The sequence below is a fragment of the Hyla sarda genome, chromosome 1, assembly GCF_029499605.1.
Source record: "Hyla sarda isolate aHylSar1 chromosome 1, aHylSar1.hap1, whole genome shotgun sequence".
Taxonomy (NCBI): Eukaryota; Metazoa; Chordata; class Amphibia; order Anura; family Hylidae; genus Hyla; species Hyla sarda.
The window spans coordinates 590,206,160-590,231,529 of record NC_079189.1 but is presented as its reverse complement, the minus strand read 5'-3'; the positions used below and the strand labels follow the sequence as shown (position 1 = coordinate 590,231,529).

Genomic DNA, 25,370 nt, shown 5'->3' with positions numbered 1-25,370 from the left:
AGCCCCGCCTGTCCTCAGTGTACAGAGCCCCGCCTGTCCTCAGTGTACAGAGCCCCGCCTGTCCTCAGTGTACAGAGCCCCGCCTGTCCTCAGTGTACAGAGCCCCGCCTGTCCTCAGTGTACAGAGCCCCGCCTGTCCTCAGTGTACAGAGCCCCGCCTGTCCTCAGTGTACAGAGCCCCGCCTGTCCTCAGTGTACAGAGCCCCGCCTGTCCTCAGTGTACAGAGCCCCGCCTGTCCTCAGTGTACAGAGCCCCGCCTGTCCTCAGTGTACAGAGCCCCGCCTGTCCTCAGTGTACAGAGCCCCGCCTGTCCTCAGTGTACAGAGCCCCGCCTGTCCTCAGTGTACAGAGCCCCGCCTGTCCTCAGTGTACAGAGCCCCGCCTGTCCTCAGTGTACAGAGCCCCGCCTGTCCTCAGTGTACAGAGCCCCGCCTGTCCTCAGTGTACAGAGCCCCGCCTGTCCTCAGTGTACAGAGCCCCGCCTGTCCTCAGTGTACAGAGCCCCGCCTGTCCTCAGTGTACAGAGCCCCGCCTGTCCTCAGTGTACAGAGCCCCGCCTGTCCTCAGTGTACAGAGCCCCGCCTGTCCTCAGTGTACAGAGCCCCGCCTGTCCTCAGTGTACAGAGCCCCGCCTGTCCTCAGTGTACAGAGCCCTGCTTGTCCTCAGTGTACAGAGCCCTGCTTGTCCTCAGTGTACAGAGCCCTGCTTGTCCTCAGTGTACAGAGAGACACACAAGCAATACAAAAATATACACATTTTTGAACCAATGTTTATTGCAAATAAGTTTTTGTTGACGACAGGTACACTTTAAAGGGTAGCTCCCACCATCCTCTTTTTTTTTTTTTTCTGTCCCTGCCTATTGCCCATCTATCCCTAACCCCCTCCCTGCCTTTATTTTTTTTTTTTATTATCTTAAAAATGGCATTTTGTCTGCCTGGTAGTGTGCTCACTACCAGGCAGACTTCCCCAGCAGGCACCACGTCACTGATGCCTGCTGGGGGCCGAGTTCCGCCCATAGTTCTCAGGACAGGGTGCCTCCAGCTGTTTCACCACCACAACTCCCAGCATGCCCTGACATCTATTTGCTGTCAGGGCATGCTGGGAGTTGTAGTGGGGAAACAACTGGAGGCACCCTGTGTTGGAAGACCCCCCCCCCCTCCTCACCTGTGCCGGACCATGAGCGGGGGTCCGTAGCAAGCAACAAGTGTATGCCCGGCTTCCTGTCATGCCCGTACACTCTGGAAACTGTCTCTATGTTTCTGGAGGATTGAAAGTCCTCCAGAACCATAGAGAGAGTTACCAGAGTGTAGGAGCATGACAGGAAGCCGGGCATACACTTGTTGCTCCATATAACGCGCTCCCCCCGGCAATGACAGGAGCAGTGAGGAGGCGGCGTATCCCCACTGGAGCCGGGGCTGTAAGCAGAGGTAAGAGCCATGTTCCTCCCTGCTGCAGGGAGAATATGCAGCAGGGAGGCGGCCAGTGTGAGAGTCCAGGGAGCCAATGCGCAGCCCTGGATTTCACTGTGCTCGCTCTCGCCTGTTTGATTGACAGGCGGGAGCGAGCACCGCAGTGACTAGAATTTCGACTCATTTGCCAGGCTCAAATGAGTCGAAATTCTGTAGTGACGTCACTGCCGAATGCATTCGGCCACTAGGAGGGCGACCCCTAGTGGCCGAATTTAAAAGTGATTTTAAACTGGTTTAAAATCACTTTTTTTAATTAAACTATATTAGAGATATGTTGTAGCACTTAAGTACTACAACATATCAATTTTTTTATTTCATGACAGTGCCCATTTAAGGTATTGTTAGAGGTTTACAGGTAGGGGTGAAGTTACCTCCAGGGACAGACAATGGTCAGCATCAGGATGTTGTGTGCAGCAGCATAGGCCTCAAAGCAACAGATATATGTATGACTTAGCGGAAATTATTTTAGAGGACTGGTCTGGAGTCTGATTAAATTTAAAGGAGAATTCTCACACAGGAAAATGTATCCCCTATTCAAAGGATTGAGTTTAAAGGGGTATTCAAGGGGAAAAAAATATATATTTTTATATATCAACTAGCTCCAGAAAGTTAAACAGATTTGTAAATTACTTCTATTAAAAAATCTTAATCTTTCCAATAATTATCAGCTGCTGAAGTTGAGTTTTATTTTCTGTCTGGCAACAGTGCTCTCTGCTGACATCTCTGCTTGTCTCGGGAACTGCACAGAGTAGAAGAGGTTTGTATTGGGGATTTGCTTCTACTCTGGACAGTTCCCGAGACACGTGTCATCAGAGAGCACTTAGACAAAAAAGAACAACTCAACTTCAGCAGATTATAAGTACTGAAAGGATTAAGCTTTTTAAATAGAAGTAATTTACAAATCTGTTTAACTTTCTGGAGCCAGTTGATGTATAAAGAAAAGTTTTTTTCCTGGAATACCCCTTTAAGTGTGTGATCACAGGGGTCTGACTGCTGGGACCCCCGTGATCTCCTGTACAGCACTCCGGCTCTCCTCGTGCAAGGAGCGGGTCGGCACACGCCCTCCATTTGTCTCTATAGCCGGAGATACATGAGTACAGCGCTCCTTTAGATAGGGGATACATTTTCCTATGTGGGACTTCTCCTTTAAAGGGGTACACCACGGCCCCAGGGTTCGGAACATTTAGTTCCGAGCGCTGGGTGCGGGCGGCAGGAAGTCACGGCCACGCCCCTCATGACATCATACCACGCCCCCTCAATGCAAGAGTATGGGAGGGGCGTGGCCGTGACATCACGACCCCCGCAGCCCGCACCCAGCCTTCGGAACTGAATGTTCCGAACGCTGGGGCAGTGGAGTACCCCTTTAAGGGTTTGGGCCGGGGCTCATTTATTTTAGCAGTCTGATTATTTTGGAGGCTGTGTAAGTATCGGGGTCTAAACAAGTCTAAGGATCTGATCTGGGATCTAAAGGAGGCTGATCTGGAGTATGAATGAATTTAAAGTCGTCCAGCGGTAATAAACTTATCCCCGATCCACAGTATAGGGGATAAGTGTCTGATCGCGGGGGGTCCGACCGCTGAAAGCCCCCTGTGATCTTCTGTACAGAGGCCTGGCTCTGCACTCAGTTAAAGGGGTACTCCACTGGAAAACATTTTTTTTTTTTTTTTTTTTAAATAAACTTTACAAATTACACTTTAACACACATTTTTCAAATCACTACTGAGGAAGGGGTCTAGTTGCAGTACCCTGAAATGCGTCTAGGCTTAAGACTTTGTCTGAGCACCACAAAGACGCACTGCCTATTCAGAAGCCGACTTAACAATTCAAATCAGCAGCCTACAGACCTGCTGTTCTAGCCGGGATTTTCATCCACCTGGCGCATTGATCTGCCTTCTATTCTGCCACCACCGCGAGCATTTTCACCAGAGTAAGCCAGCGAGGGTCCGTCATTATAACAGCCGCACGCCGCAGCTACGGACCTCTGGCGTGGGAGCCTTCTGCCAAAGCACCGCTCCCAAACTAAGTTTAAAACAACGCTCTGCAGCTAAACCTCCGCTTGCAAAGTACAACTGCTACTCCAATCATCCTCGGCCCGTCGCAGCACGGGACCAGCGGACACGGTGAGCATTATTTATCTCCGTAGAGACTACAGGCAGTCTAGTCAATTCATAAAAGGACTTTTAACCAGATATCCAATTGCCGGTACACCAGATATATTTAAAGGGGTAGTCCAGTGGTGAAAAACGTATCCCCTATCCTAAGGATAGGGGATAAGTTTGAGATCGCTGGGGGTCCGACCGCTGGGGCCCCCTGGGATCTCTCTGTACGGGGGCCAGGCTCTCCGGCCAGATAGTGGGTGTCGACCTCCGCACGAAGCGGCGGCCGACACGCCCCCTCAATACATCTCAATGGCAGAGCCGGAGATTGCCGAAGGCAGCACTTCGGCTCTGCCATAGAGTTGTATTGAGGGGGCGTGTCGGCCGCCGCTTCCTGCGGAGGTCGACACGCCCCCTTCCCGTGGGCTGTCGGGGCCCCGTACAGGAGATCGCAGGGGGCCCCAGCGCTCGGACCCCCCACGATCTCAAACTTATCCCCTATCCTTAGGATAGGGGATAAGTTGTTCACCACTGGGTCACCACTGGACTACTCCTTTAAATATATTCCGGATAGCCGGCCAATATTTAAAATCGCAGTGCTTCATACATTACTATTAATATTTATCATTAGGGCCCTATGGTTATTAATTTTATATATATATATATATATATATATATATATATATATATATATTACTGCTCTGTTCAAATGTTTTTTTATTTATTTTATGATTGTATTTTAATAAAATGTTTGCATTGTTTAAACTACCTGTTTTCAAACCATCTTTTCCCTGTACACCCAGTAGGGTGGTATCCTTGAGGTGTGGTTGAAATTTTGCTTCTTAATTGACAAATTTGTTTAACTTTCTGGCACCGGTTGATTTAAAAAAAAAAATGTGGCCAGTGGAGTACCCCTTTAAAGCATGCATGCAGCGCTATTTTTTTCACGTCTGTGGGCGGTAAAACCCTGTGTGTGTCTTTATATAAAAATCGCCGTATTTTACATACAGGACCATGATAGGGACAAGGAAAATAAAAAATAAAATCTTCACACTCAGGTATTGTGCATCTCCATGTAAACAGAGGCAGAAGAGGAATCCTACACTAGGACATTGGCTCGGTGTGTGCTGTCACTAGGGGGCAGTATTCTGGTGTCATTCTCAGCCTTCTCCTCTTCCACCACAAACATGTTTGGATCTGACACAGTCATTGCATTGCTGGACGGATGTAACGTGAGGCTGATCTCCGCTCAATGACAAATCAATGATTCAGGGGCAAGAATAGAAGAAAATAGATCATCGTGGTCCTGAGGATGTGAATAGTAAATCTATGGAATCATATACGTATTTGTTATCACCCAGGATCTGATGACACCTGAAAGACACTGACTATCTGGCTCGGTGCCCTCCGGGTTCAGATATCCTTATTGCTGGAGGAAGCCATGTTTTGCTATAAATTCATGGACTTACTGGGTCTGTTCTGGTTCACATAAGGTTCCGCATTACGTCAATTTGTCTTTAAAATCTTATATAGACGGGGGCTGTCCTCGGAGATGTCCTGATACCATTTTTTAAAGACCGAGTAACGATACTTTTTCTTAAGTACTCGCCGATACCAATTACCGATACTCTTTTCAATGTCACGTGACAGGGTTTTTTTTTCCCCCCCTTAAAGGGGTACTCCACTGCCCCAGCTTTCGGAACATTTCGTTATGAACGCTGGGTGTGGACTGCGGGGGGTCGTGACGTCACAACCATGCCCCCTCAATGCAAGTCTATGGGAGGGGGCGTGGCGCCCCCTCCCATAGATTTGCATTGAGGGGGCATGGTTGTGACGTCACGACCCCCGCAGTCCACACCCAGCGTTCATAACGAAATGTTCCGAAAGCTGGGGCAGTGGAGTACCCCTTTAAGAGTATGTTCACACAGGCAGATCCACAGCGTATTTTAAGCTGCGGATCCCCTGCTGAAGGACCGCTACATGGTGCCTTTAGAGGTGCCTGCTCGGAGTGGCAATACGCCGCTACGAGCAGACACACTGAAATTTATATTTTTTTTTACAATTATTTTCACTTTTTTAGTGCCCATAGGGGACTAATACATGCAATCTGTAGATTGCATACACTGATGAATGTTATGCCACAGCATAGCAGTGATCAGTGTTATTGGCGCTCCTTTACTAATGGCTGCCATGGATGACAGCAGTAAAAGAGGGACGATCGGGTGCTCGGAGCAGGTTAAGGGACCTCCGGCCATCCTCACAGATGATCGGGACACCGCGGTGATCCTGAACAGCATCCCTCATGCCCCTGATCCCAGCGCTAGGACCCCCCGGAATCAGCTACTTATCCCTTTAATTGTGGTAGCATGGGCATAAAGGGTGAATAAAAAAGTACCCCTTTAACATCAATCTATGTGCACAGGAGCCTCCTGACTCTACCCTAAACAGCAGATATGGGGGACAAAAGGCTCGGACACGTGTATGTCACAACATCCAATCCTTTTGTTTTCAGGAAGAATAAGCCACCACCAGAGGAACCTGGAGTCTGGCAGGAGTTTCATTTCTATCATGCCTGCTCAGCCGAACTGAGTGTGCATGTGTATGGAGGGAGGGGCTAAAAGGAGTGGCTGTAGCATTCATCAACTACTGAAAGTGTAAGGCCAGTTTAGGGCTCATTCACATCACATGTGTACAGCTTGTACAGCTCTTTCCACAATGGTCTTTGGCAGCGTTGTCCAAACCTAGCCCCCCCCCCCCCCCCCCAGCTGTTCTAAAGCTACAACGCCCAGCATGTCCTGGCGGCCTGCTGCTGTCTTCTTATGTGTTAAAAGCGCCCTTAAAGAAGATGTCCAGTGCCAAGAAATGTATTCCCTATCCGCAGGTCTGATCGCAGGGGTCCGATCGCTAGGGCCCTGGCTGTGTGCTGCTAGAACGCGTTTTGTACCCAGCACGTCAGCTGGTGAAAACACGCCACCTGCCATTACCTTATGGGAGAGGCGGAGACATAGTAACATTGTGACTCCGCCTCTCCCATAGAGATGAATGGAGGGCGGCGTGTTGTTACCGGCTGACCGCGAAACGTCACACGCAGCAGCTCAGTCGGGGCTCCATACGGGAGATTGTGAGGGGGGGGTTCCAGCGGTCAGATCAAGCAGATAAGGGATACATTTCTTAGCACTGGACATCTTCTTCTTTATTCTGTCCCTAGACATCTTATCTCCTACCCAAAGGATGGGGGGATAAGATGTCTGATCACAGGGGTTTCGCCACTGGTACCCCCCTCCAATCTCTGTGCAGTACCCGACATTCATTTAGAACGCTTGGAGTGGGCAGCGGGCGTTGAGAAGTCACTGCCACGCCCCCTCAATGCAAGTCTACGGGAGGCAGCGTGGCATGACATCACGAGGGGTGTGGCAGTGATGTCACGACCCCCGGCGCCTGCTCCAAGCGTTTGGAACAAAATGTTCCGAACACTGGGGCAGCGGAGTACCCCTTTAAGGGCAGGTTCACCCTACGTTACTGCTCCTGTTAGGCTGCTATCACACTATAAAAATACTTCTGTTATGAACGCCCGGCAGTTATACGGTCGGTACAAAATCACTAACGGCCGTTCGAAAATCCCATTATAGTCTATGGGAATTTTCTAATAGCCGTTTTAACCCGTTATCGCCCGTTATTAATAACGGCCATTATTTTGTGACGGGCAATAGTAACGGGAGAATTAGTGCACGCACTATTTCTCCCATTCATTCGACCGTCACAAAATAAATAACGGGTGATAACGGGTTAAAACGGCTATTAGAATAATCCCATAGACTATAATGGGATTTGCGAACGTCCGTTAGTGATTTTGTACCGACCGTATAACTGCAGATTTCCCCTCTTTTTATAACGGGAATTCATAACGGGTGCATTTTTATAGTGTGAAAGCCGCCTTAGTCATATCCAACATATAATGTTAACAAGAGCAGTCGACCCCATTGCATTTTTTTTGAGTCGTATGGAGTCACCTGGTGACCTACACCGGCAGTTATCATTGTGGTTACACTTAGTATTTATTTGTCTATATTTTGCGCTATTTTGGTGCAAGTGTCCTTGTTTGCGCCTTTTGGTTTACACAGTTTTCTGCAGATTTTGAGCTGTAATACACATGATATGTATGGGTTTTATGAACTGCTCCTTTTTGTGAAAAGCCGCAAAACCACCAAAAAGGCGCAAAACTGCAAAAACCTACACCAGCCCAGACTCAGCTTAGCTTCTTGGTGAATTTGAAGAGAGAAATTTCAGAAAATGTGACCTGCACAAAATGTATCAAACGCTCTGCGACCATTTAACAAATCTGGTGCTCCTACACATTACCAGCACTCACAAAAAAAGGTGTAGAAAAATACTTCACTTACACCTACAATGATAAATGCTTCACTTACACCTACAATGATAAAAGCTTCACTTACACCTACAATGATAAATGCTTCACTTACACCTACAATGATAAATGCTTCACTTACACCTACAATGATAAATGCTTCACTTACACCTACAATGATAAGAGCTTCACTTACACCTACAATGATAAAAGCTTCACTTACACCTACAATGATAAAAGCTTCACTTACACCTACAATGATAAATGCTTCACTTACACCTACAATGATAAAAGCTTCACTTACACCTACAATGATAAAAGCTTCACTTACACCTACAATGATAAAAGCTTCACTTACACCTACAATGATAAAAGCTTCACTTACACGTACAATGATAAATGCTTCACTTACACCTACAATGATAAATGCTTCACTTACACGTACAATGATAAAAGCTTCACTTACACGTACAATGATAAATGCTTCACTTACACCTACAATGATAAATGCTTCACTTACACCTACAATGATAAATGCTTCACTTACACCTACAATGATAAAAGCTTCACTTACACGTACAATGATAAATGCTTCACTTACACCTACAATGATAAATGCTTCACTTACACCTACAATGATAAATGCTTCACTTACACCTACAATGATAAATGCTTCACTTACACCTACAATGATAAATGCTTCACTTACACCTACAATGATAAATGCCAGCCTCTGTATCAGGATGTATGCGCGGTTTCAAAAGCACAGCGGCACACGTTTTTGAGTCCGTTGAAAATAGCGCATTTGTCACTAGGTGACTCCATACGGCCATAAAAAAAAGCAATGGGATCTGCTGCTCCTGTCAGGATCACTGACCTAGTCTGAACCTACCCTGACAGAGACTGCAACATCCCTATAGAATTGATCCCGACCTGTATGTCTCCAGATGTTGGAAAGACTACAACCCCCAACAGACCTTAACAACCACTGCTGCACCCTATAGCACTGATCCCCAAAGTGTGCCTCTCCACCAGTTGAAAAAACTACAACCCCCAGCATGCCCTGTCAACAACAGGCAACATCTACTGCTCTAACTGACCTGTGCCTCTCCAGCTGTTCCAAAAAACTACAACCCCCCAGCATGCCCTGTCAACCACTATAGCCCTGATCCCCGACTTGTGGATCTCCAGCTGTTGCAAAAAAAACTACAACTCCCAGCATGCCCTTAGTTGCAGCAGCTGGAGACCCATAGGTTTACAGCATCAGACTTCATCATAAGGCAGCGTTTTCCAAACCAGTGTGCCTCCTCTGCTGCTGCAAAACTACAACTCCCAGCATGCCCGGACAGCCAACGGCTGTCCGGGCATTCTGGGAGATGTAGTTTTGCAACAGCTGAAGGCACCCTGGTTGGGTAACACTGTAACAACCTTCTGAATGTCTACTCTACATTACCCTATAGGGATGGCGTATCAAAAGCTACAATTTTTTATTTATTTACTTTTATTTTTATATTTTTTCAAGATTTCCCATTGTGAGCTTCTTGCACCACACTGCAACTTTAGCGTGATCCAACGCCACCATTGCCAATGACAACACCCCCAGATGAGGGCGGTCACCATGGCAGCCAGTATTTGGCACACAACAGCCTTGTCGACTGCTATACGTTGCCATGGGAAACAGCTGCAGGCAGGAAGCACTTAAAGTGGCCCAGAGGGTACAGCTGGGCAGATGTCCATAGGGGAGAGGTGGCACCTGCCCTGGTACCAGGAAGAGTCATCAGAGGGACATAATAGATAAACAAGTGGAGGAGGAGGACACGGCGCTGGGGGGCGCTGCTGCCTCCTTTTATGGGGGGATGGGACACACACCTATGCTGCCCCCACCCGGGACATACCAACAAGGCCGGGGGGGGGGGTTAAGCTGCCCCTCCCCGGCTTCACTACAACCCCACAGCCGCACAGCTCCCCCTACCGCCCAGGCCCCAGACCTAAGCCTTCCCGGTTACCTCTTATCCTGAGGTGCCGGAGGGAGCGGGCGCGGATGCTGGCCGCCATGTTCCTCGGTGGGGAGACATTCACAACACCGGAAACATCGCGCTCTCTCGCGAGAACACGGGGAGGGGGGGGGCAGTGGGCGTGGCGCGGCTTCTCTCGGAGGGCGGGAGCTAGAACTTGTTTATTTTAGCTGGGGAATGACAGGGGCTTTCCTGCCGGGAGACCCGAGAACCACACCGGGGGTTCAAATTACAATTTGGAAACTGGGCTAGAGATACGTCGCCATGTTTGTTATGGGCAAGCGCAAGCCTGTGTGGAATTTTATTTATTTGTCAGTTAGAAATAAAGTTTTACGAAACACAGAGCAGTGCCCAGCATGCCTTGCGGTTTGTTTACTCCTATATATGGAGTTTTCCGGTAATGAGGTAAAGCCTCTCCCCTCAGGCGGAGCTCTTTAGGGAGGAGGGCAGTATTAACGGGAAGGCTACGTTCCTCTCATAGAATCCAACGGGACAGGTGGAACACCGGGCAGCCAATGGAAAAGAAGCTTGTTTTACTGTGATTGGCCACTAAGGATGACGTCACTGGCCAATGTCGAACCGGTGAACATAGCAGCGAGGCAGAGTTTACGAACTTGTCTCTGATTGGACGTAGGATTTACCCCGCGGCCATTTGGATGAGGGCGGAATTTGCGTTCAGCCTTGACAGACCGGCTAAACCAATGGGGAGGGGCGAGGCAGGCGGTAAATGAACGCACCCCACTGTGATTGGCTGGAGCTGACATCATATGGGCGAGGTGGTGTAGCCTCAAGCACTTCTGGTGACTCCCCATCACTAGTCATACAGTGCAATTCATGTTTCATTACTGTCACTGGGTCATGTGATCACTAATCTGACCCACACAAAATCAGTGTATAATGTGTCAGAGGAAGGAGTCAGTCCTGGGTCAGCTGACTTCCTGTAAACCACAGGATGACATCATCACCTATCAGATCGCTTCTTCTTGTTCCCAGACCCCTCTCATCTCTATCTGTATACTGCTGCTATTTTTATGGACTCGGGATACTACATCTCCCATGCATTTCTATCTATATACTGCTGCTATTTCTATTGACTCACAATATATAGTAGTTATACACCTCTCCTCCAGGTTTATTTGTATACTGCTGCTCAAATCTCTATGGGATTAGGGTATATAGTAGTTATACACCTCCCCTCCAGCTCCATCTGTATACTGCTGCTCCTATCTCTATGTGATCAGGATATATAGTAGTTATACACCTCCCCTCCAGCTCCATCTGTATACTGCCTCTGCTATCTCTATGGGATAAGGTTATATCATAGCAATACACCTCCCCTCCAGATCTATCTGTATACTGCTGCTATCTGTATGGGATCAGGATCAGGGGCGGACATATCGCCTGTGCAGCCGGTTCAGCTGCACAGGGGCCCAGCGTGGGAGGGGGCCCGGCACGCCCTCACACGCTGGGCCGGTCCTACCATCGGACCAAGTGCACAGGGCCGCCATCAGGGGGTAAACCCATACACTTGTATGGGGCCCGGAGCTTCAGGGAGGCCCGGACGTCCCTGTACTTTTTTTTTTCCGGCTAGTCAGTGAGTGACTGCGACTGTCATTCACTGACTCCTGGCTGGGTACCCGTCAGAACTATGACTGGGCCTCATAGTCCGGGGGGCCCGCAGGACTATGAGGCCCGCTCTTTCTAGGGCGCGGGCCCCTTAAGAAGTACGGCAGGGCCGGACAGGCCAGGGGCTGATGGGAGTCGACGTGCCCCGCGCAGGCACGCACGTCTACTCCAGTCACCTGACCTGTCCCGGCGCGATCTCCAGTCCATCATCTTCCCGACGGATCCTCCCCATGCAGTGACACTCTGACAGGAGCAGCAGCTGCACCGAACCCCGGCAGGGTGAGTGAACGGGGGTGTGTGTGTGTGTGTGTGTGTGTGTGGGGGGGGGGGGGGTTGGATGGGGGCTATGTTGTTTGCAGACTACAATGGTGATGAGAGGTGCAGGGGAACTGGTGCTTGGGGTGTTATAGGGGTGATGAGAGGGGGGGTTATGGGGGTAATGAGAGGTGCAGGGGGTGTTATGGGGGGATGAGAGGTGCAGGAGGGTGTTATGGGGGTAATGAGAGGTGCAGGGGGGTGTTATGGGGGTGATGAGAGGTGCAGGGGGTTATGGGGGTAATGAGAGGTGCAGGGGGTGTTATGGGGGTAATGAGAGGTGCAGAGGGGTGTTATGGGGGGGATGAGAGGTGCAGGGGGTGTTATGGGGGGATGAAAGGTGCATGGGGAGGTTATGGGGGTGATGAGAGGTGCAGGGGGGTTATGGGGGTGATGAGAGATGCAGGGGGGGTTATGGGGGTGATGAGAGATGCAGGGGGTGTTATGGGAGTGATGAGAGATGCAGGGGGTGTTATGGGGGTGATGAGGGGGGGGGTGTTATGGGGTGATGAGAGGTGCAGGGGGGGTTATGGGGGTGATAAGAGGTGCAGGAGGGTGTTATGGGGGTGAAGAGAGGTGCAGGGGGGTGTTATGGGGGTGGTGAGATATGCAGGGGGCATTATAATAGTGATGAGGAGAGGTGCGGGGGTTATAGTAGTGATGAGGAGAGGTGCGGGGGTTATAGTAGTGATGAGGAGAGGTGTGTGGGGGGGGGGTTATAGTAGTGATGAGGAGAGGTGTGTGGGGGGGTTATAGTAGTGATGAGGAGAGGTGCGGGGGTTATAGTAGTGATGAGGAGAGGTGTGTGGGGGGGGGTTATAGTAGTGATGAGGAGAGGTGTGTGGGGGGGTTATAGTAGTGATGAGGAGAGGTGCGGGGGTTATAGTAGTGATGAGGAGAGGTGTGGGGGGTTATAGTAGTGATGAGAGGTGCCTGGGGGGGGTTATAGTAGTGATGAGGAGAGGTGCGGGGGGGTTATAGCAGTGATGAGGAGAGGTGCAGGGGTTATAGTAGTGATGAGGAGAGGTGTGGGGGGGTTATAGTAATGATGAGGAGAGGTGCGGGGGTGGTTATAGTAGTGTTGAGGAGAGGTTTGGCAGGGGTTATGGGGGTGATGAGGAATGATGAGGACACAAAGGATAAGAGGTATTATATTTAGTGGGTATAGTGTGTGTGGCAGGATTATATTTAGTGGGTACAGTGTATAGCAGTATTATATTCAGGGTACAGTGTGTGGCAGGATTATATTTAGTGGGTACAGTGTATAGCAGTATTATATTCAGGGTACAGTGTGTGGCAGGATTATATTTAGTGGGTACAGTGTATAGCAGTATTATACTCAGGTTACAGTGTATAGCATTATTATATTCAGGGTACGGTGTGTGGCAGGATTATATTTAGTGGGCACAGTGTGTAGCATTATTATATTCAGGGTACAGTGTATAGTATTATTATATTCAGGGTACAGTGTATAGCAGTATTATATTCAGGGTACAGTGTGTGGAAGTATTATATTTAGTGGGTACAATGTGTGGCAGTATTATATTCGGAGTACAGTGTGTGGCAGTATTATATTCAGGTTACAGTGTGTAGCAGGATTATATTTAGTGGATACAGTGTATAGCAGTATTATATTTAGTGGGTACAGTGTACAGTGTGTGACAGTATTTTATTTAGGGTACTGTGTGGGGCAGTATTATATTTAGTGGGTACAGTGTATGGCAGTATGCTATTCATGGTACAGTGTGTGGCAGTATTATATTCAGGGTACAGTGTGTGGCAGGATTATATTCAGGGTACAGTGTGTGGCAGGATTATATTTAGTGGGTACAGTGTATAGCAGTATTATATTCAGGGTACAGTGTGGGGCAGTATTTTATTTAGGTTACACTTTCTGGCAAGGTTATAATGATTATTGTCTTCATGCAGAGGATGAGGATCTGCTGACAGTGAGGAGCCAATGATGTCTGCATGTCAGACTCTGCAGAGAAGATGGAGCTGGGGGAAGACCTGGTCTCTGGACGAGATGAAGAAGAAAAGAAGACGTCACTCAGGTCACTGACATCATTGTGTGTTCTTATGACTGTCCCATCAGAGCTGTAGTCACTTGTAAGTTCTGCAGTGATGATGGGTAAAACTGTGTCCAATCTGTGTCTCTTCAGCTGTTACAAAACTACAACTCCCATTGCCTGAGGCTCTCCAGACATGATGGGAGTTTTAGCTTTCCAACAGCTGGAGAACCACTTCAACCGAGGTGATCGGTGGGCGTCTCAGGCCTTGAGTTGTGTAAGGGGCCCCGAAATTTCTGATGGCAGCCCTGCCAGTGCACATATGACAGGGAAACCAGTCTTGCCCAGTCACTAAACTGCTACTTACATCTGCCCATGGGGACTTCCTGGCTGAGGTGCGTGCAGTGAGTGACGTCATCGCAAGCACCTGGACGCTGACGTCCAGCGCAGAGCGTGCGATGATGTCACTTATAGCGCGCACCTCTGCCAGGAAGTCCCCATGGGCAAATGTAAGTAGTGCAGGCCAGGTAAGAGTGTGTGGGTGAGTGAGAGTGTGTGTGTGTTTGTTTGTTGGGGTTATGCTACGCTACCTTATGTGGGGAATCTATGCTACCTAATGTGGGGAATATATGCTATGCTACCTAATGTGGGGAATCTATGCTACCTAATGTGGGGAATATATGCTATGCTACCTAATGTGGGGAATCTATGCTACCTAATGTGGGGAATATATGCTATGCTACCTAATGTGGGGAATCTTTGCTACACTACCTAATGTGGGGAATATATGCTACGCTACCTAATGTGGGGAATCTATGCCATGCTACCTAATGTGGGGAATATATGCTATGATACGCTACCTAATGTGGGGCTACGCTACCTAATGTAGGGAATCTATGCTACGCTACCTAATGTAGGGAATATATGCTGCGCTACCTAATGTGGGGAATATATGCTACGCTACCTAATGTGGGGAAATTATGCTACGTTACCTAATGTGGGGAAACTATGCAATGCTACCTAATGTGGGGAATATATGCTACAAAATGTGGGGAAACTATGCTACCTAATGTGGGGAATCTATGCTACCTAATGTGGGGGAACTGCTGCCTATCTAATGCAGATTAATGTGAGTTGCAGTGCAATTTTATGGCATATTACTTTTTTTTGGGGGGGGGGGGGCCCAGGCACATTCTTTGCACAGGGGCCCTCTGTTGTCTGTGTCCGCCCCTGATCAGGATATATAGTAGTTATACACCTCTCATCCAGCTCTATCTGTATACTGCTGCTGCTATCTCTATGGGATCAGGATATATAGTAGTTATACACCTCCCCTCCAGCCCTATCTGTATACACATTTCACATTTTTTTTACTTTTACTTTTATTTTTACACTTTAATAGTCCCCATAGGGGACTATTTATAGCAGTCATTCGATTGCTAATCCTGTTCAGTGATATGTATAGGACACAGCACTGATCAGGGTTATCGGTCATCTTCTGCTCTGGTCTGCAGGAAGGTAGATCAGAGCAGAAGACTCCCGGAAGACAGCGGAGCCAGGTGAGGGGACCTCCGGCTGCCGTGCAGGATGATCGGATCGCTGCGGACGATCCGATCATCCTGTTAAGTGACCGCGATCCTGCAGATGCCGTGATCGGTATTGATCACGGCATCTGAGGGGTTAATGGCGGACATCCGCGGGATCGCGGGTGTCCGCCATTACCGGCGGGTCCCTGGCTGCGATGCACAGCCGGGACCTGCCGCGCATGATGCCGTCATCGCTCTGATGCCCGCGGTTATGCTCAGGACATAAATGTACATCCTGGTGCGTTAAGTACCACGTCACCAGGACATACATTTACGTCCTGCGTCGTTAAGGGGTTAAGATAATTGTCTCAAGTCAATTACAAGTATTATTGGTCCCAGCAATCTGCGAGGTCTTCTGAGTTCCTAGCCACCTCTCTGGTAATCTGGCCTAGCTGTGAAGATTATACCATCTGTCTTAAGCTCAGTAAAGCCCCCATTAAATCATAACTGATTGTGGACTCTCCTTTCCTTAACTAGCCATTGGAATAGCGGAGATAGCGTTCGTGTGGTTCTGGTACCAAAAACCACTCTGGCGTCACAAACACTTGGGGTTAATAAAATCTTGCCCCCGGGGTTAATACCATCTGATCCCACCACCTACACCGCTACAACTGTGGTCCCGCCATACACGGGTGATCCACCACATAGAAATGGTTAATATGTTGCTGCATTATTACATTGTAGAGCTCAGACCCCTGTCCAGCCTCTTGATGTTAGATGTTTGGGAAGGGGGCCCTCTAGTGGTGAGCAGCTGTTGTAGACACTTCTTTTGCTTAGATCAGTGTTTCCCAACCAGGGTTCCTCCAGCTGTTGAAAAACTGTCAAGTCTGTCTCAAGTCAGCGTGGCCCTGCATCAAATTGTCCAAGTCCACTATAAGTCCCAGCAAACCCTGTGGTCTCTGAAGTCACTTCCATGGACCTAGCCAAGCTGTATAGACTTATACCTGTCTGACTCAGTAAAGCTGCCGTTATTCCGTAACTTGGTGTCAGAGTCATTATTTGCCCCCGTGCCCAGCCCAGGATCCAGCGGTATACCTTCGGGTGGTGTAGAGGATAAACCACGCCCTGGCATCATGAACACAAGGGGTTAATGCCATCTGCCCCTAGGGTAATTCCATCTGCCCTCATTACACCCTTACCGCAACTTTTGGCGTCCTATGAACAGGATACAGGTGTGCGCCTTATGCAGAAAGTACCCCCCAGTCTGAACTGCATCCAGTATTGCAGAGTAAAATGCGTGTGACAAAAATTGTGCCAAAAAGTGTACAGAACTTTGTCAGTGAAATCTTTTTATTGCGAGGTGCTTGTGAAATAGAAGGGAAGGTGAAGAAAAGTCTGTTTTCTGCCATTGTGAACTGTCCGATAATTGTGCCGACCATGTATAAAATTCGGTCAGAAGCTATGCTGAGAATCAAAGTGCTGGCTGTACCTGAAATGGTTAATGAAGCGCGCTGGTCAGTGTCCCGCCCCGGGCGTGGGAACCATGTTGCTGTATCAAATCCCAAGTGGAACCTGAAAGACCCGCCCCTTGTTGCCGGGGAAGCGGAAGTCAGCAATGCACCGCTGAAGCACTTCTGGCCGGTGGCCATTTTCCCGAAGTTCTGAATAAAAGAAACGGTGCCGCTGGTCCACTTCAGTTTTCCGGAAGTCTGTGAGGTGAGCAACATGGCGGAGCAGGCAAGCACGAGGTTGGAGAGTCCCAAAATGGTGCCGGAGACCCGGAAAGTTGGCGCGGCGCACATGTTTCAAGAGATCATATGCAGAGAATCTCCATCGGGGCCGAAGAGGCGTACCTCAAAGTCACGCTGCCCGAGGACGATGGAGAGTGGCCAGCATCTTTTTAAGTGGAAGAACTTGCACAATTGGTGGCTGACCAAATACTTTTTTGCCACAATGTATGTATATAATATATGTATTTTATTATTATTATTATACTTCTGTGAAAAGACCAAAATTGCATTGAAAAGTGGCCCCAATGCATTATAAATGTTTTTTTTAATGATTTTTTATTTTTCGAAAATAACAAAATCTATTCTTATAAGCTGCAGAGACTTTTTTTATACAACATTATATATGCTTCAAACGGAAGGTGGCCTTGCTTCCGGGTTCCAGCAGATCGCATTTTCGGACCCATGCTGGATAATGAAAGCGGCGATCCGATTGGTAGCGTTGAGATATAAAAATTTTTTTTTTATACAAAATAATTTTTACAATGTTTTTCTTGGCTGTTGTTGACGGCAGGTAATTCACAGGTGGACACGTATTGCGGAGGATTCAGTCGTTGTCATAGATGCAGTCTGTGGAGATAGAGAAAACAGAATATTCGGTTGAATATTCAGGAGAGAATTGTAATGTATGGCTAATTATTTACATGGAGGACAAATGCATCACTAATATATAAATATATAGGCCCATACTCGGGAAGGGGCGTGTCCCTCCCTTGTGGGGGTGGGAGGTGATTGGTGTGTGGTGGAAGGGGGCGTGTCCATCCCTTGTGGGGGTGGGAGGTGATTGGTGTGTGGTGGAAGGGGGCGTGTCCATCCCTTGTGGTGGTGGGAGGTGATTGGTGAGTGGTGGGAGGGGGTGTTTCCCTCCCTTGTGTTGGTGGGAGGTGATTGGTGTGTGGTGGAAGGGGGTGTGTCCCTCCCTTGTGTTGGTGGGAGGTGATTGGTGTGTGGTGGGAGGGGGTGTGTCCCTCCCTTGTGTTGGTGGGAGGTGATTGGTGTTATGTGGAAGGGGGTGTGTCCCTCCTTGTGGTGGGAGGTGACTGGTGTGTGGTAAGAGGGGGTGTGTCCCTCCCTTGTGGTGGGAGGTGATTGGTGTGTGGTTTGAGGGGGTGTGTCCCTCCCTTTTGTTGGTGGGAGGTGATTGGTGTTATGTGGAAGGGGGGGTGTCCCTCCTTGTGGTGGTGGGAGGGGATTGGTGTGTGGTAAGAGGGGGTGTGTCCCTCCCTTGTGTTGGTGGGAGGTGATTGGTGTGTGGTAGAAGGGGGTGTGTCCCTCCTTGTGGTGGTGGGAGGTAATTGGTGTGTGGATGGAGGTGATTGGTGTGTGGTGGAAGGGGTTGTGTCCCTCCTTGTGGTGGTGGGAGGTGATTGGCATGTCTGCTCATGCAGCCTTGTCCATGTGTTATCTCTTGTCTATTACTCATGGACAAACTGATGCTGCTGCAGGACTAGTTAGTGTTCTAGTAGGTATGGGGACCCCTAGTGGTGGGATTTTCAGAAGCCATTTTCTTTATTAAATATTCAAAATTTTTAATCAACCATTTTACAAAAGGTCTTTGATTTTCATCAGTAATAACATATAATTTTTTTTTTTATCTGACAGTGCCCATTTAAAATTAAAGTGTCCTGGTCACTTTGGGGGGGGGGGGGGGAACTAAAATCTTAATATGTCGAAGATACTAGTTAAAAGTTTTGATAGATGTCTGGGTGTTCAGACGCATACCATACTCTAAAACACAGTGTGAGAAGTGCACAGCTGAGCACTTCACTCCCCAGTTTGCTGTTGATCCATATAACGGACTCTCAGATACCGAGCGATCAAAATTTTTGACATCTCTTTTAAAGTGACGAGTACCCTTTAATGGTAAAGCACGATTATGTAGACATTGTATACTGCTGTATGAGATTACTTTATGTATGGAGATGCCTCAACCCCACTCCTCGTAGTCTGTAAGCTCTCAGGGCCCTCACTCCCAGTGCTCTCTGCTGACACCTCTGTCCATTTTAGGAACTGTCTAGAGTAGAAGCAAATCCCCATAGCAAACCTCTTCTGCTCTGGACAGTTGCTGACATGGACAGAGGTGTCAGCAGAGAGCACTGTGGTCAGACAGTAAGGAAATTCAAAAAGAAAAGAACTTCCTCTGTATTATACAGCATCTGATAAGTACTGGAAGGATTACGATTTTTAAATAGAAGTAATTTACAAATCTGTTTAACTTTCTGGCACCAGTTGATTTAAAAAAAAAATGTTTTCCGGGGGAGTACCCCTGCTGTTTATTCCTATACTAACATATTCATTAAACATATTACTATAATGATTATTTATCCTGCTCTTATCCTGTGCCGCTCCCTGCTTGGCTCAGTATTCTCTGTTTACTAGTTAACATTGATGACGCGATGTCCTGCGCTGAATTTACATCTAAGTTGCCTGTAGGCTCTACTTTGCTCCTGTTTTTTACAAACTTAGCAAAGGATGGTGCAGGCTAAATGTATGTATGACCAAAAAGATTCTAACAGATTTTACTATTCATAAGTATTAGTAGCTTCCTGACACCCAGACAAAAATCAAAGTTATTTAACCCCTTTTTAACTTACCATTTTCTTCCTCCTCATCTTATTTTATGCCGTACAAGATGTACTTTTACTGACATCCTTTGCGTTACCATATAGTGAATTACAAATTATTTGTAGAGCAAAATAAAATAAAAAAAAAATTGGAATTGTGAAATCTGTGGGTCAATTATGTTTTTTGGAGTTCACCTCACAGAAAAACTGAAATACTAAATGTATTCTACTGGTCGGTACGATTTCAACTAAATCAAACGTGAGTAATTTTTGTTTAGTTTTACTATTATAATAAAATATGTGCAACGCCATGTTTTGACCCCTGTAACTATTTAAAGGGGTACTCCAGTGGAAAAACACGTTTTCAAATCAACTGGTGCCAGAAAGTTTGATTTGTAAAACAGATTTGTAAATTACTACTTCTTAAAAATCTTAATCCCTCCAGTACTTATCAGCTGCTGTATATTCTCCAGAGGAAGTTGTGTAGTTCTTTCCAGTCTGAGCACAGTGCTCTCTGCTGACACCTCTGTCCATGTCAGGAACTATCCAGAGCAGGAGAGGTTTGCTATTGGGATTTGCTCCTACTGTGGACAGTTTCTGACATGGACAGAGGTGTCAGCAGAGAGCTCTGTGGTCAGAATGGAAAGAACTACACAACTTCCTCTGGAGCATACAGGATTAGGATTTTTTAATAGAAGTAATTTATAACTTTCTGGAACCAGTTGATTTGAAAAAGAAAAATAGTTTTCCACCGGAGTACTCCTTTAACTTTTAATTACATTACATTTTTGCGCTTTAATATTTTTACAGTATCCCTTTTTTAATCTGGGATGTAATGTGACCAAAAATCTGTTATTTTGGCATTTGGAATTTTTTTTTAGGCATATACATTGGCCATGGCGATCACAGCACAGCATGAAGTGAAAACTGCGCTGTGATTGGTTGCTATGGGCAACAGAGACAGCCTTTCTTTTAGGCAGGACTACTGCATGATGTCCTAGTGCATAAATTATGGCCAGTGGTGACTCTGAGCAACAAGTTCGCTTTCCAGGAGGTTTGCCCGTAGACGCTTCGTGCACCCGTCCAGTCCTAGTAATGTCACGTGACTATAAATGGCACCTCTATGAAATGTCATCACAATGTGTTATTGTTGTGGATGTCGCCTCATGTCTTTTGTAAATGAATATGGTTTGAACAGTTTAGTACAACCAATGCAAAATAAAAAGAAAATGAAAGGGGTACTCCGCCCCTAGATTCTGATTGTGGGGGTGCCAGCGCTGGGGACCGCCGTGATCTCCCTGCTGTACTCGGCGTTCGTTTAGAGCATTGGGTGCAGCACTGGAGGCCTGTGATCTCGCACACAGCACCCCGCTCTCATCAGGCCCCGGAGCGAACATCCGCTCTGGGTCTGAAGACGGGGTCGGTGATCGTGTCGTAACAGCCCCGCCCCCGTGTGACGTCACGCTCCGCCCCCTCAATGCAAGTCTATGGCAGGGGCTGAGCCGTGACGTCATGATACTCCGGCCCCGTGATCGGCAGTCATCAGACCCGGAGCGATGTTCGCTATGGGGCCTGATGAGAGTGGGGTGCTGTGTGCGAGATCGCGGGGGTACCTTATCCTTTAGATAGGGGATAAGTTGTCAGCACGGTAGTACCCCTTTAAGAAGGGTTCTTTAGAATCTGGAACATTGGTTAGATACGTACCCTCTCCAATATCATCATAGATGTCCCCGTCACTGCAAATTAAGACAAATGATTATCAGTATGAATGTTACATCTCAGTACCACTTAAAAAACTTTTGACATGTCCTTGCGGCATGTCAATAGTTTTGATCAGCATGGGTTCCAGAGCTCTGCCGATCAGGAGAACAAGCCTGGAGAAAGCCATGCTGCCCGTCTTCCTGTTGCATTATAGGACCTTCTGCATTACGTGACATAGACCCAGGAGAGAACACGCTGAGCATAACGTTCTACCGGCTCGTATTCCTGATCGGAGAACTCAGACCACTGCCAATCAAATATCGCTAGGATAAATTTTTCCAAATGACAATACCTATTTAAAGGGGTATTCAAACATAAGAATCCCCTATCCCAGAGGTCAGATCCAATGCAACCTTTAGAACATAATACTAACTCTCCCCGCTGAATGGAGCAGTGGGTCGGCACGCACTACAATTATTGCCTATGAGAGCACCGAAGATTGGATTGAACTGTATATGATAGAGGTATCTTTAGCATTGCTCCTAAGAGAAGAATAGCCTTGGAATATGGTGCCCCACGGAGTACAATATAATGTATACTACTGTAACTTCTGATGTACTGAAATCTGTTCCAGTTCTTTTCATGGTTTATGGTACAGTCCCCACCTCCCATCATCCCCTGACAAGTCTTTTATGCTTCTGTCAATACTTACTTATCAGCTATGTTGCTTCTTGATACATAACCATCTGGGGGGGGAAACACATTTTTCAATTAAATTGCAATGATCTTAACATGCGCAATCCTTAAATGTAGCAACAACAGCTAAATAAAAACAACAACTTTGTCACGTAGGTACTTTAGATGGGAAAAACTAATGTCATGTAGTTTCATATGTTGCAACTAGGTGGCAGAAATATTGTGACACTCAGGCCATTAGTTCATAATACAGCCAGTTTAGCACTGGGGACTATACCATGTGGAATTTGAAGTACTTTTCTTTTTGCTGACAGGGTATCTACTGTCCACTACAAGTACAAGGGAGCTTTCAGGAGAAAGGCTGAAGCCGAAGTGCTTGATAGTAAACAGAGAAAAAGGGATGCTGCATGCCTCGTGGTCTTGGTCCAGTTAGCAGTACTGATTTCCGAGTCAGAGGTTGTCATCCGGATGTGCCAGCTAGAACATGTCTCGGTATATTTAACACCATCAATATGGTAACCTGTACAGAAGTCAACCAACTACCTCAGCTACACCCCTGAGAAGACCCTACTTCAGTGAGTACATTGGGATTGTGCTAGAGAGCCTATGAATCACATAAGTCTTAGTTACCAGAGTAAGGGAACAAGTCAGGCTATACTCTGATCAGGCAACAATTCATGTCCTGGGATAGACCTGACCACTGAATCCAAACTCCTAAATATGTCAATCCATATTCCAAGCAAAGTGACTGCTTAAATGGGCACTGTCAGATACAAAAACTTTTGATATGTTGTAAAGCATGTATAACCAATAGGTTTTGCAATTGCTTTCATTAGAAAATTTTCTGTATTTCATACTGAAAAAGCCAGTCAAACAACTGCTCTCCCCTGCCTGCTTGGACACATACTAGTCCTGCTGTGTCCATGCATCATGGACACACTTCCTTGATTGACAGCTGTGAGTGCAGGGCTCACAGCTGGAGGAAAAATCCTCCCACTGTCAGCTTGTGTCCCGGTACTGTCAGTGAAGAGAAGCTGGGAGTTGTAGTTTTGCTAATGCTAGGGGAGATGTGAACAGACAGCATACTGAGGGAGGGGACGGAGACCTGCACAGTGAGGCCATGCCCCCTCCCTTTGAGAGGAATTAAGACTAGTGAGCTAAATTAAAAATGTAATAAAAAAATAAAGGTGCTAGACACATAAAAATTAGATGTACATGGTCAGGATTAGGTACTGAGTGATATATTAAAAACATTTTTTTGGTTGGATCTGACGGGTACGCTTTAAAGGGGTACTCCGATGAAACTAAACCCATAGCCCATCATCTCACCAATCAATTTTGTATACCTTAATATCATTCACTAGCTATAAAGAGCAGTTTGCCTCTTTCAGCTGTCACTTGCAGCATGCAGGGAGTGAGAGAAACACGTCATTCTCAGATCCACCTTGTCTTTGTGCAAAGCCCTCACTAAGAGTAGCCCCCACCCTCCTGGAAGACAAACACCATGTGATTTCTGTCTTGTTTAGGGCTCTGGCTTCACAGCCACTCCTTCCCTGTGCAGCCTCTCCATTAACAAAGCTGTGTGCACTGGGAACACAGCACTCGCAGCACTGTTGACATACTAGGAGCACTGCTAGTCCCGATAGACAACCCCCTGGGTCACCACATATGTACTTACATTTGCCTTCATTATTTTTACATAGAAGTGTATTATTGTTGGTATGTTGTATCACACTCAGCATTTCTCCAGGCTTCAGAGGTAAATCCTTGGATCCCCACTTCTTTGCTGCCAGGTTGGTCGCTATCTGGACCGTTGACAACACCCGAATATCACCTGTAAACTATAGAACAGAAAACTTATATTAAAAAAGGGGCATTTCCACGATTTCATTAAGTGGACTTCATGATGAGTAAAACTTTACTACAATACAATCCCTTTATAATGTACTCATAAATAATACCACCATACTGTACATACTGGAGAACAATTACATTGGCATAGGGGCTTCTGTCAGGTTTTAACACTGTGCCATATCCTACTGCTTATTTCTACAAAATGGCAAGTTGGTTGTTGGACAGGATTGTAATGCTTTTGCACTTTTATTGCACTTTTGTTTTATGCCATTTTATGTTCATAAATCTCTATTGTTGGCTGTGAGTTATGGAATCCATACACTTAGAAAAGACATTCAGTTAGTTAATTATTAGGTCATTAACCACAGGACCACTTAAAGGGGTACTCCAGTGGAAAACTTTTTTTTTTTTTTTAAATGAAGTGGTGCCAGAAAGTTAAACAGATTTGTAAATTACTTCTGTTAAAAAATCTTAATCCTTCCAGTACTTATTAGCTGCTGAATACTACAAAGGAAATCTTTTTCTTTTTGGAAAACAGAGCTCTCTTGTCACGTACCGGCAGGACAGGTAGTGGATCCTCTGGATCAGAGAGGCGATAGCACGGGTTGTACTGGAGGACCGGTTCTAATTATCGATGCGCTGGCCCTTTAAATTTACGTGCCGGGATGCAGAGGAGCCGAGAGCCGTGCGGGAAGAAGGTAGGCCGAACAGGAACGCGGCGCATGAGCGGGGACCAGCTGCCACGCCAGCCGCGTCTCTGCCACTGTGGGGCCCGTGCTCCCGGTCAGTACATCTGACCGGGAGACGCCGGAACCCAGGAGTGGAGGGCGGAGGCAGCGGGCGCTCCGGTCCGGAGGTGAAGACCGGAGCACTCGCTGTGACAGTACCCCCCCCCCCCCCTTAGGTCTCCCTCTCTTTTTGGCACCAAGAAAGTTGAGGATGAGACAGCGATCCAAGATGTTATTTTCAGGCTCCCAAGACCTCTCTTCAGGACCGCAGCCCTCCCAGTCGACCAAAAAAAATCTTCTCCCCCGGACAAGCTTTGGGGCTAGGATTTCTTTAACAGTAAAAACATCAGAGGTTCCAGTGACAGGGGTGAGAGAAAGAAGTTTAGGAGAGAAGCGATTAAAGATAGCAGGTTTGAGAAGGGAGACATGAAAAAAGTTATGAATTCTGAGGGAGGGAGGAAGATGGAGCTGGTAGGACACCGGATTAATGCGGCTCTTGACTCTGAAGGGACCCAAGTAATGAGGGCCCAGCTTGTAACTTGGTACCTTAAATCTGATGTACTTCGAGGAGAGCCACACCCTGTCACCGGGACTGAATTCTGGAGGAGCTCTACGA

General features: G+C 47.2%; 2 protein-coding genes across 4 annotated transcripts in view; both read right to left on the bottom strand.

Moving 5' to 3' along the window:
* Window positions 1-10,048, bottom strand: part of RICTOR (RPTOR independent companion of MTOR complex 2) — a 200,969-nt gene extending 190,921 nt beyond the window's left edge. For both annotated transcript variants that reach the window (XM_056546097.1, XM_056546101.1), the window contains exon 1: window positions 9,940-10,048. In XM_056546097.1, the coding sequence (XP_056402072.1) occupies window positions 9,940-9,988 (49 nt within the window). In that variant the 5' untranslated portion in view covers window positions 9,989-10,048. The remainder of the gene's footprint in view (window positions 1-9,939) is intronic.
* A 6,762-nt stretch (window positions 10,049-16,810) lies between these two features.
* Window positions 16,811-25,370, bottom strand: part of FYB1 (FYN binding protein 1) — a 171,877-nt gene continuing 163,317 nt past the window's right edge. The window contains exons 16-19 of one of the 2 annotated variants that reach the window (XM_056546052.1): window positions 23,851-24,013; window positions 22,189-22,222; window positions 21,480-21,511; window positions 16,811-17,781 (exon numbers count right to left, since the gene is read on the bottom strand). In XM_056546052.1, coding sequence (XP_056402027.1) covers window positions 17,759-17,781; window positions 21,480-21,511; window positions 22,189-22,222; window positions 23,851-24,013 — 252 coding nt within the window. In that variant the 3' untranslated portion in view covers window positions 16,811-17,758. The remainder of the gene's footprint in view (window positions 17,782-21,479; window positions 21,512-22,188; window positions 22,223-23,850; window positions 24,014-25,370) is intronic. The other variant, XM_056546059.1, reaches the window with a different exon arrangement.